Source organism: Mastigoproctus giganteus, chromosome 9, assembly GCF_048544385.1.
Source record: "Mastigoproctus giganteus isolate SK-2022 chromosome 9, ASM4854438v1, whole genome shotgun sequence".
In the NCBI taxonomy this organism is placed as follows: Eukaryota; Metazoa; Arthropoda; class Arachnida; order Uropygi; family Thelyphonidae; genus Mastigoproctus; species Mastigoproctus giganteus.
The window spans coordinates 138,751,370-138,764,321 of NC_143583.1; the positions used below are offsets into that span (position 1 = coordinate 138,751,370).

General features: G+C 36.0%; 1 protein-coding gene across 4 annotated transcripts in view; it reads left to right on the forward strand.

The window, feature by feature from the left end:
• The window catches only part of LOC150080768 (plexin-A2-like), a 1,384,718-nt gene that overhangs the window by 1,175,484 nt on the left and 196,282 nt on the right, over window positions 1-12,952 (forward strand). For all 4 annotated transcript variants that reach the window (XM_090381170.1, XM_090381171.1, XM_090381172.1 and 1 more), the window contains one exon: window positions 4,988-5,047. In XM_090381170.1, the coding sequence (XP_090237296.1) occupies window positions 4,988-5,047 (60 nt within the window). The remainder of the gene's footprint in view (window positions 1-4,987; window positions 5,048-12,952) is intronic.

Sequence of the window (12,952 nt, forward strand, 5' to 3'; positions counted from 1 at the left end):
ATCACAAGAATGAGAGAGAGAGAGGAAAAAAAAAAAGCGTTGTCAACTTCAAGAAGGAAAATCGTTTTGCAAAATTTATGTTAAAATTCTTTTAATTAATTTTCTTATTTTTAATTGTGTTAAATTGAGTTTTATTGGGTTAAATTGATTTTTAATTATTTGTTACTCTAATGTAAGTTTTTCGATTTTTTTTCGTTTTAATTTGTGGAGAGTATCATACAGAAGTGTTCTACATACTATATTGAGGTAAACTTCTCTTATTATTTTACAAATATTAACATATGAAGAATTCACTAGGGATTTGGTTGCCAGAATTTTATCAAACTCTAACAGGGAGCTACTGATTTTGTGATAAGACAGTAGAAGAGAAATTGTTGAAGCTAAAAATACAAAATGTGCAATTTTATATTAAGGGAGGCAAAAAAAAGAGGTGAACAAACTGATAACCTTAACTATGCAACCATATTTTAATTCAGGGAGGTCGCTAAGGACTAGAGATGTGAATATATCCCAATATACAAAGGGGGATCAGAAGATGCCATGAGTAATTTCAGACTATTAGCTTTTTTTCTGTTCCAGAAAAAATAATGGAGTTACTTGTTAAAGAAGTAATGCAAGACCATTTAGACAGGAGTGCAATTATACTAGAGTCGTGGCATGGATTTGTTAAGGGATGATCTTGTCTGATTGGGCACTGTGATGCAATAACAAAGAAACTGTATGCAAAAAATAATTTTAATATCATATACAATACTTGGATTGCAGGAAAGTTTTTGATACGGTAGCATATAAAAGGCTGTTCTACAAATTGGAGTAGCATAGAATTAAGGGTAGGTTACTACTATAGATAAAGGGATGGTTGGGTGGGAGAAGATAGAGTAGTTATTAATGGTTAGTGTTCTCTGTGGACTAATGTTATTAGTGGATTTCTCGAGTTTCAGTGCTGGGCCCATTTTTGTTTTCTACATTAACCATATTGAAGAAGATATTAATGTCTAAGTTTGCAGATGATGAAAAGATTGTTGGGTGGTTAGTGACAGTAATCAAGGTAAACTATTGTAACAAGATTTAAATTAACAAAAGTTAGGCAGATGAGCTGTTGAAGTTTAACATTAATAAATGCAAAGTATTTCAAATAGGTAGCAATAATCCCAGATTAATTTAGGAATTGCATAGTACTATGCTCAGGTTAACAGAAAATGAAAAATACATGGGGATAACTGTGCGATCAGATATGAAGTTCTCTGAGCAGTGCATCAGCTCATGTGGTTTTTGTCAATGATATACAGGAACTTTGATAGCAGTGATAAGGAGGTGATTATCCCATTGTACGTGGAAATGGATAAGCTGCATTTTGGGTACTGCATACAAGTCTAGAAGCCTCATTTTAGGAAGGATGTAGATCTGCTGGAACAGGTGAAGAGAAAGGCTCCGAGATTGGTGAAGGAAACGAAAGTTTGATCATGCCACAAGAGGCTTTAGTTCTGAAAATTGCAGTGTCTGGAGACTAGGCAGTGGCGAGGTGATCCCATTTAGATGCTTAAGTCTTTGGATGTATTAAACAAGCTCAAGGCTATTGATGGCATTGAGGAAGGATGGCTGCAGGATGGATGTTTGGAAGTTAGTCTTCAGCCAATGGGTGGTTGATTGTTTCAACAAACTTCCATCTGTTGTCAAATTGGATGGTTTGAATAAATTCAAGAACCAGCAAATTATTGGATGGGATGGACAAGCAATGTGGGAAAATGTTTTTTTTTTTTTTTTTTGTGGCTAATTCTTTATAAGCTTGCTCTTTTGCATCATTTGCCACTAATACTAACAGCCAAAGATCTGAGTGCCATTCATTCATTTTTTACTGCAAGTTATTGATGAGATGCTGAAATTCATACTAGAGGTGAAACATAGTCCTAGCAAAAGAGACACTAGGACAATTCAGGAAAAACTATCAGAAGAGGGGGATAAAGATATGGAATGAAGAAATAGCTAAAGAAGTACAAGATAAATATCTTAAATATATACAAAACAGGACAAGTGAGAATGAAAAAATATATAAACAAGAACACAATAAAACTAAAGATATAATAAGGAAGGCTAAAGCAGAGTCATGGGATAGATTTATAAGCACAATAGAACATGACGTTCGTGGAAGACAAAATTTGGCATATAAAATGATGAAACACTTGAATAGCACAGAGAAAGACACTTCAAGAATAAATATAATAAAGGAAGAGCAATGGAAAAAACATTATGAAGAATTGTGGAAAGACCCAACATATCAAATAGAAGAGATACAGTTAGACCCAGTTAGTGACATAGATCTGATAACGAAGGAAGAATTGGAAAGGCATTTAAAGCTACAAAAAATAGGAAAGCAGTAAGAATGGATGGTATAAATGCAGAACTGATCAAGTATGGAGGAAGTTTTTTTAAAAGACAGGATACTAAATTTATTTAATAAATGTTGGGAAAAATATAAAATACCAGAAGAATGGAAGATAGCAAAAATTATTTCAATATTTAAAAAAGGAAATAGAAATGATAAAAGAATTATAGAGGGATTAGCATACTAAATACAGTATATAAAATGTATAGCAAAATAATAAATAATAGAATTAAAATTATCTCTGATGAAATATTAATAGAAGAACAGGCAGGATCCAGAAAAGGAAGATCATGCACAGATAATATATTTATATTAAAGCAATTAATAGAAAAATGAAGAGTTTCATTTAGAAACGTATTTAGCATTTATAGATTATGAAAAAGCATTTGATCGAGTAAACAGACGAAAACTATGGGACATATTGAGTAATAAAAGATACCCAAAGCATCTTACCAAAATAATAGAGTTAATATCAAGGAACAAAAATAGTAATAGATACAGGTAATAAATTAACAGAAGAAAGTATAATAAATCAAGGAGTTAGACAGGGATGTAGCTTGTCGCTAATGTTGTTTAACATATATATCGAGGATATGATATGTAAATGGAAAAAAGAAATTAATACAGGGATATATTTAAATACAAAGAATAGGATTAATACACTGTTATTTGTAGTAATTATTCAAGATAGTGAAGATAATTTACAAAGAGCAGTATTTAAATTAAACCAAATAAAATAAGAATATAAAGTTAAAATATCAACAATGAAAACTAGAACAATGACTTTTAAGGGTAAAAATACGGTGAGAACAAAAATAGTTATAGACAATAAAATATTAGGACAAGTAAAACATTTTAAATATATAGGATGTGATATAACATATGATGTCGAAGAAGATATGAACCAGAAATTGGCGAAATTTCTAAATATATGTGGAACAATAAAAAGAACTCTGGCTAAGAAAACAAGGAAAGAAACACAATTGAAATTTTACAAAGTAATGGCAATACCAACACTTCTTTGCAGTTCTGAAACATGGATACCGAAACAAAGAGACATTAATAGAATACAAGCTGCAGAAATGAAATTTTTAAGATATGTTAAAGGATGTACAAAATTAGATAAAATACCAAACGTAAATATTAGAAAGGAATTAAAGATTTACTCAATTAGTGAAAAAATTATAGAATATAGACAAAGATGGAAAGAACATGTAGAAATAATGGAAGATAATAGATTCCCTAAATTAGCTTACAAATATAGAGCTAAACGAAAAAGAGACAGTGGAAGACTGAAGAAAAGATGGGGAGACCTCTTTGAGATCGGAACAGGCGGATCACCTAATCCGTGAAGGAAGATAAGATAAGGTGAAACATTTTGCTGTTCACTTGAAACAACCATGAAGAAAAGTTAATATTTCTTCATACAGTAAGTGTTTTTTTCCACTATTATTATTGCTAGTAATGCAGAGGCTTGATCATTTTTCTGTTTGTTGTTTATGCTGCATAAAAATAGCTGATCCTTGCTCAAATGTATTTTTGGGAGTTGCACTGGCTAGGGTAAATTTGTAAAGTTCCTGTTATGATCTTCAAAATACTCGCAGGCATATTGGTGCAATGATTTAGCAGCATTATTATTGTCTTGAAAGTACTGATTCTTTTTATGCTGGCCAAGTTAGTCTAACTGGAGCAAGCATTGCATGATTTTTTTTTTTTCTCCAATAAACTTGGATCTTTAATGCTACAAAGCAGGCTGATTAACTGTAGAATTCATGCAGTTTGCAAGAGCAATATACGAATGTCTCATGACCCTAGCACAGTCCTCCATTACATATAGTGGTTTCACACTTGTCAGACCTTTCACCATTTGGAGGCATCTGAGTTCCAGTTATTTTGAAGACTAGAGACACCAATGTTCATACCTTATTTGAAGTTGGTATGATCATTTTAAAGCCTTTCCTTTCCACATTTCTTGTGAAGAATACTGTAGTAGTACCTCAACACATTTATCAGAGTCAATGCTTATGCTCCACACTCACAAATCCTTGTTAATATTCATAGAATGGTTGTGTGGTGGGGGGAAGGTCACAAAATGTAAGTATATACTGTTGTCTGGTGACATTCCAGGCTAAAGCCACAACAGAAGCTGTTCCTTAAGGCACTTTAAAAAACAAAATTGCACTAACGGTATTTTGTGGAAGACAGTTTTTTATTTATAATTGCTTAATTTTTAATTAAATAAATCATTTTTCACCATCTAAACATCAATAAAGATCATCTGCCAATGCCAAAATGCTAGCGCCATTCTTAGTAAGATGACAAATACACTTTTCTTATGTTCAGAAAAATCCATATATAATTATAATTTTATTTTTGATATGTAATTTCAGTCTTACTAGTTAATCAATGTTTTAATTAGCTGACCTATGAATTAATTTAATTTTATAATGACTGAAGTAAAAAAAAAAAAAAAATCAGTTAATCTCTGAAGTTCTTTGAATTGAACATATTTCATTCTTCTGTGTATTCCAAAATTTGTGTAGTAAGAAACCAATTAAGTATTCACTGTTTTTTTTTTTTTTTTTTTTTTCTCCTTATTTTCAGAGTAAATGTTGCCTCTTTAATTATGGTAACCCTTCAAGGAAGAATGGAATACTGCACAGAGTAAGTTATTCTTAATAAAATTTAAAAAAATCATAAAAATTTTCATCAGAGCCAACTAACATAAATTGTGTAAACATCCAAAATATACCAACAGGCAAAGAACAAGTGCACCAGCCACACACATATGTATGAGATGACTTTACCAGCATGGAAGGGCCCTGGGTGCCAAGCGATATTAGTGACCACAGTGACTTTCATAGTGATTATCTGGTATGCTTAACTGTATGTACATTTCTCCTGAGTTTCATAAGACTGGTAACTCTTGAGTATTATTTTTAAATAGATTTATCCAAATACTATAACCTAGAAAGGAAAACCACCTTTCTTTAATTCCTTTTTTTATTTTTAGTTTATACTAACCTTTTTTTCTTCACTTGGATCACTAGGTGGCACCGCTCTTGCCTCCATATGGCGGGGTTGGTAACCTGGAAGAAAAAGACAATCTCCCGGGGCCAAAAAGAGCATGTCATGAGAAAATCAATCTCTGACTTATCTGGGCTGCCAGATGCACCCTAGACATCCAAAATGAAAGAGTTCCAATGCAGGAACTGCCAAACGTCAAAAAACTGATCCAGAAAATTATCCTATTCCTACTTTCTTAATTATCCACTCAACACCAAAAGGAATTAGAACGTAGAGCTGGACCTCCCAAGTCTGTAAAAAGACTGAAGTCAGGAGACAGTCTCATAGAGACTTCTAACGCTAAACATTCAGAGCGACTTTTGAGCATTAAACTCTTTGCAGAACTACCAGTAACTGTGATACCCCACAGATCACTGAATTCCTCCAAAGGAATGATCTCAGACTGGGATTTACTACATGTGTCTGAAGAGGAGATGCTAGAGGAACTTAAAGAACAAGGTGTTATTCAAGTGAAGAGAATCTCCACCAGAAAAGATGGCAATCTAACCCCTACACAAAATCTGATATTGACATTTAACACACCACATCGTACAACATCCATTAAGGCCGAATATCTGGTATGCAATGTCAGACCATATATTCCAAACCCGCTACGGTGTTTCCAATGTCAGAAGTAAGGACATTCCCAGACAGCTTGCCAGGGAACCCCTACTTGTGCAAAGTGCGGTTCAGTAGATCATGACTGCGAAGCCTGTACCGCCCCTCAACCAATATGCCCAAACTGTAAAAAGGACCACCCTGCCTGTGCTAAAACATGTGAATGCTGGAAAAACAAAAAACTTATTCAGAAATATAAAACAAACAATGTTTCCTATCAAGAGGCAAAGCGGATCATCTCACCACCAACCCATCCAAACAGACCTACGTACACCCAAATTATAAAAAAATATCAGTCAACAGCAATGCAAACTGAATTATCAGTACCTCCAAAAGAATCTTCTCAAATTATGTCAAAACCTTGTACAGTGCAACCAAAACTCGAGGGGTCAATACACCAATATCCATACCACGTGAAAAACTTCATTCCCCGGACCAAGAATGCAATCAAAACTCTCAGACATCAAGAAGATATGGATATTAATGAAAAATCTGCAGAAGATGGTGTCCTAGAAATTTTTGTCGAAGAAGACATAGACACATGTAAGCCTTGCTTTCCAAAAAAAGATAAAAAGAAGAGCGAAAATCAGAGCACTTCAATAACACGAAAACGTTCTGAAAGCCTAACAAGGACCAAATAATGAAAAAATAATTCAGTGGAATTGTTGTGGTTTCCATGCCAATATTGATATGTTTATGATCTTACCTCTAAATATATGCCAATATGTCTGTGCCTTCAAGAGACATATTTAAAACCTCAAGATACACCAAAACCTCAGTATAATATCTTTAGAAATGACAGAACCCATCAAACTACTGCACATGGTGGTGGAGCTATTTTGGTAAACCCACACATTCCTGCCAAGCATATTTTACTAAACTCTCCCCTTGAGGCAGCAGCAGCAGTCCGTGTAGCTACTGGTATCCACATTACAATCTGCTCTTTGTACATTCCACCTAGCTATAACTTTCATCAAAATGATCTAAATAACCTCATACCTCAAATCCCCACACCTTTCCTCATTCCGTTAGATTTAAATGGTCATCGCACACTGTGGGACAACAACATTGACCAAAGAGGAAAACAAATTGAAAAATGTTTAAACCATAACAACCTTCTCCTTCTAAATGATGGGTCACCTACATATTAGCATTACCATTAGTAGAGGCATTTGATGCAAGAAAGCAAGCTTATGCAGCATCAGCCAAAAAAAAAAAAAAAAAAAAACCCACTTCCACTTCACCCCTCTGTTCGTTCAAAATACCTGTCCAGCTGAGCCTTAAACTTATTTAGGCTATCAACCTCCACCACAAGGGATGGAAGTCTGTTCCACCAACCAACCATCTGCTGGCTAAAGGCAAATTTCCACACGTCTATCCTACATCTGTCTTTCCTCAATTTGAATTTATGCCCTCTCAGGTGATTTTTCTGAGCTAGAGGAAGAATCCCATCAGCATTGAGCATGCTTAAACCATTCAAGGCTTTATACACCTCTATCAGATCACCTCGCTGGTGCCTAGTCTCCAGACACTGTAATTTGCAAAACTTAAGCCTTTCTTCGTAAGAGCACCCCTTTATTCCATTCACTAATCTTGTTGCCCTTCTCTGTACTCGTTCCAGCAGCTCTACATCCTTCTTGAAATGAGGCCTCCAGACCTGTATACAGTACTCTAGGTGTGGCCTGACCATTGCCTTATACAATGGAATAATCACCTCCTTATCCCTGCTGGAAAAATTCCTGTATATCATTGACAATACTCCATGAGCTACTCTTGCAGCCCGTCTGCACTGCTCAGAGAACTTCATATCTGCCTGCACAACCACCCCCAAGTCCCTTTCATTCTCTACCACTGTCAGTGTAGTACCACAGAGTTGATACGTTGCTCTGGGGTTGCTGTTTCCCATGTGTAGTACTTTACATTTGTCAATGTTAAGCTTCATTTGCCACCTCTCAGCCCATCTGCTCAACCTTTCCAGATCCTGTTGCAGCAGCATAGTGTCAGTAGTGTCCTTGACAACCCTGCCAACCTTCGTATCGTCTGCAAACTTGGACATTAAGCTTGATATACCATCATCAATATCATTTATAAATACAGAAAACAATAATGGACCCAACACTGAGCCCTGAGGGACTCCACTAATAACATTAGTCCACGATGAGCAGTGTCCATTGATTACCACTCTCTGTCTTCTCCCCCTCAACTACCCCCTTATCCATAGCAGCAATTTGCCTCCAGTGTCACACTGCTCCAATTTGTGTAGCAGTCTTCCATGTGCAACAGTATCAAAAGCCTTTCTAAGATCCAAGTATATAATATCAAAGTTATTCCCTGCATCCAGTTCTTTTGTGACTGCATCATAGTATCCAATCAAGTTGGTCAGGCAAGACTTCCCCTTAACAAAACCATGCTGTGTCTGAGCTATAACTGAAGTCTTGTCTAAATGATCCTGCAGTGCTTCTTTAACCAGTGCCTCCATTAATTTTCCTGGAACAGAAGTTAAGCTCACAGGTCTATAATTACTTGTGTCAGCCTTTGATCCTCCTTTGTGAATTGGGGTCACATTTGCACATTTCCAGTCTATGGGTACCTCCCCTGAGTCCAAGGAAGCTCTCATAATTATGGCTAAGGGTTTGCTTACTTCCTTTGCTGCCTCCTTTAATATAACTGGATAGATCCCATCCACCCCGGGTGCCTTTCTTGTGTTTATCTTCAACAGTTTCTCCTCCACCTTCCTTCTGGAACTAATACTGCAATAGATTTGTCTATCTGTTCAGCAGCCTTATATCCTTCTCTAAAGTGGTCAATAAATAATGATCCACTTCATAGTGGCCATTTTCCCATACTAATTGAATTACTGAATAAACCCTCTTATTATCCTACTAAAATTCTGCAGTGGCTCACTGATAAAGCAAATTGGCAGATGTATAAAAAACTAGATAAATTTGACACGAACATAAACAAAGAATCCCCATCTGATGAAGCAGTTGAATATGTCACAAAAACAATATTACATGCAGCAGAAAAAGCAATACCAAAATCCTCTTCAAAATTGCCGATACACTCAAAAATCTGGTGGAGTAATGAATGCCGGGCAGCCAAAAAAGAACAAAATAAAGCTTGGAATTCCTTTCATCACAGTCCAACCATAGAAAATCTTATCTAGTATAAACGAGCCAGAGTAAGAGCAAGGTATGTTAGACGCTGTAATAAAAAGGCAACTTGGATGCGCTTTACTTCAACCATCAACCAAGACACCCCTACAAATAAAATTTGGAAAATAATCAGAAAAATGAGTGGTAAACACAAGACAATTCCCGTTCCTATCATGGAATGGGAGGGGGACAAAATATTTCTGACCCTGCCCAAATTGCCAACATCTTATGGGGAAACTTTTGCCAAAGCATCAGCAACAGAAAGTTACACACCAGTCTTCAGAAGATTTAAAACAAATATATAAAAACAAAAATTAAACTTTTCGTCTAAAGCAAATGAACAATACACTGCACAGATATGTCTGTGCAGTGTATTGTTCTACCTTTTGTTCTCCACGAACTGCACAGAGCTCTGTCAACATGTAGACGCAGTGCTGTAGGACCAGATAATATTCACTACTCGATGATACAGGAACTAAGTACTGAATCGTTGCTGTCACTTGTTGATCTGTTCAATAGACTTTACCTAGCAGATACATTCCCTAAACAATGGCACCATGCTACAGTCCTTACCTTCTTTAAACCAGGAAAAGACCCGCCTACTAGCTATAGACCCACATTGCCTTGACCAGTTGCCTCTGCAAAATTCTTGAAAAGATGATAAACTGTTGACTGATATGATACCTAGAAAACTTTAATCTCCTACATTCTGCACAATATGTTATCCGAAAAAACAGCTCAACACTAGATATAGTAGTAAGACTTGAGAACTCCATCTGAAACACATTCCTTAGATCGGAACATCATGTCATGGTGTGTTTTGATATAAGTAAAGCTTACGATTCCACATGGAAGTATGGAATACTCCGCGAATTATACCACCACAGACTTCGGGGTCATCTCCCAATTTTCATTCAGAACTTCCTGTACAAATGTACATTTCAGGTTCGTTTTAAAACTTCATTATCCCAGGTTTTCTTACAAGAAGAAAGAATCCCCCGAGGCTCTGTACTCGGTGCTACACTTTTCATAATTAGCATTTCGTGTCATCCGAAAAACATGAATACTGTTGAGAGACAATTGCAAGTGGCAATAAATAAGATCAGTTCATGGACACAAACTAATGGATATCAACTCTGTCCACATAAAACGTGCATCCATTTTTGCCACCAACATAAACTTCATCCACATCCGGAACTACAACTGAATGGCCAACCAATAGCAGTTCATCCCAGCATACGGTTCTTAGGAATCACATTAGATCATAAACTTACTTTTTTAGAGCATATTAAAAAACTAAGAACATCCTGTCAACAAAAGCTAAATATCATCCGGGTTCTCTCAGCAACTAAATGGGAAGCTGATCGAGTTACTATGTTGCGATTATGCAGAGCCTTAATAAGATCAAAGCTTGACTATGGAGCACCAGTGTATAGCTCTGCAAGACCTATTGTCTTTTGCTGGCTTGACCCTATCCATCATAGTGCAATACGCATTGCCATAGGAGCATTTCACACGTCTCCAGTACACAGCCTGTATGCTGAAGCACATGAACCTCCCTCTCTCAATCAGAAGACAACAACTTATATTATGCTATGCATATAAAATTAGATCTATGCCTGAACACCCTAACTGGGAGATACTATTCACCCACCAGCACAGCATGTTATACCGAAACCACCCTTCTGCTAACCGACCATTAGGTATGCGAATAAAATACCTTTCAGATGAACTTAATCTGTCTTTTAATAATGTTGCAAATACACTTCCAATTTCCTGTGCTCCTTTGGACTTTACTTCACCTTCATGCGATTTATTCCTACATCAATGGAATAAATCTACATTGCATAAAGAAATTTTCTTACATGCTGTAGTGGATCAGTTCCCCAACTTCGTCATAGTGCATACAGATGGAATATGGGAATTACAGGAAATGAATTAGCTGACAATGCTGCAAAATAGGCCATCTTACCACCCAACGACAATTGGAAATATCAGGACTACAAATCAATAATCCAGAGAAAATGCATGCACCAGTGGCAATTATCACGGAAAAATCGATATAGCAATAAACTTCAGAGTATCAAGCCAAAACTTGAGCGATGGCTTTCAAGCTTCAACTCAATTCGACAACAGGAGGTAATATTAGCACGCCTATGAATAGGTCACACAAATATCACTCATAGTTATTAAAACATACACCCTGGACATATGGGAATTCCAGGAAATGAATTAGCTGACAGTGCTGCAAAATCAGCCGTCTTACCACCCAATGACAATTGGAAATATCAGGACTACAAATCAATAATCCAGAGAAAATGCATGCACCAGTGGCAATTATCATGGAACAATCGATATAGCAATAAACTTCAGAGTATCAAGCCAAAACTTGAGCGATGGCTTTCAAGCTTCAACTCAATTCGACAACAGGAGGTAATATTAGCACGCCTACGAATAGGTCACACAAATATCACTCATAGTTATCTATTAAGAGGCCCCCCACCCCAAGTGTCATCACGGCAACGTGGTACTTTCAGTAAAACATATCCTTGTTGAATGTCTAAAATATACGAGAGAATGCCAGAATCTTTTTACTTCAGCCACAACAGAAGACCCTCTCACACTTATTTCACTTTTAGGCAATAAAGCAAATGTCTCAAGCATTTTTACCTTTCTAAAAATTATTAATGTATACCACCTCCTTTAACTAGCTAAAAACTAATTTGATGGTACTATTTTTTGCAATTATCACTACCTAACAGGAAATAAAATTAATACTTACCATATGTATGGCGCACTATGGCCATAGTTGTTAATGCGCCTAATAAATTGCTAAACCAACAACAACTAGCATGGAGGAAAGCTGTAGACCTCAAAATTAGGAATTGATTAACTTGCTGACTTTTGCATAATATGAGAATGTTAACACTTGGAAACTGTTCCCTGTGTTACATGAAACTGGAAACAAAATATTCTTCAGAAATTGAAAAATTTTAAATATGGTGCATTCAAAAATATTAGATGTATTAAAGAAAGCAATTTTATTCTCATATTCAAAGAGTCATCTTTAAATTGAAACAGAAACACACAATTAGATAGGTTGTCACTCATTTTCCTTAGGCACAAGATTAGAAATCCTACACAGACACAAGACTGGCAATATTTAGCTTTGGCTTTGATCATTGGCTGATGGTCAGGAAGAGGGGGGGGGAATGGACTTTATATCTTGTTCACAAGTTCAGGGATTGCAGTCAGACTACCACAGAATGCATTCAGAAAAATGCAGTTAGATTTCAATAACCTCAGGATATAATCATTGCTGGTGCTTGGAATTGTTAGGATTTTGGGTCGTCTTTTTATAGCCAAAAAAATATATATTTCTATACTGCAATTTGTTGTATGTAGTACTGCACCAGTATTAGTTTCTTTATCTCCCCCCCCACTTCCCAGAAAAATGAAGCAGTACAGTAAATATATAGTATATATATTTTACAGTTTTGCAAAAAAACAAATTATTTCCAAACTTCATTGCACTTCACTAAAATTCCAGTTTTGAGTATCTTTGACAGTACGACCTTTTTCTTGTTAGATAATAATGTGCATTTTAAAAGCATGCGTATATCTGAGCTGCTTAATTTTTTTTAGGCGCCTCCATAGCCAGGAGGAAGGAGCAGCAGTTCGTAGTACACGCTTCTTGATTAGACCAGGGTTCGAGCTCGTCACCACCAAA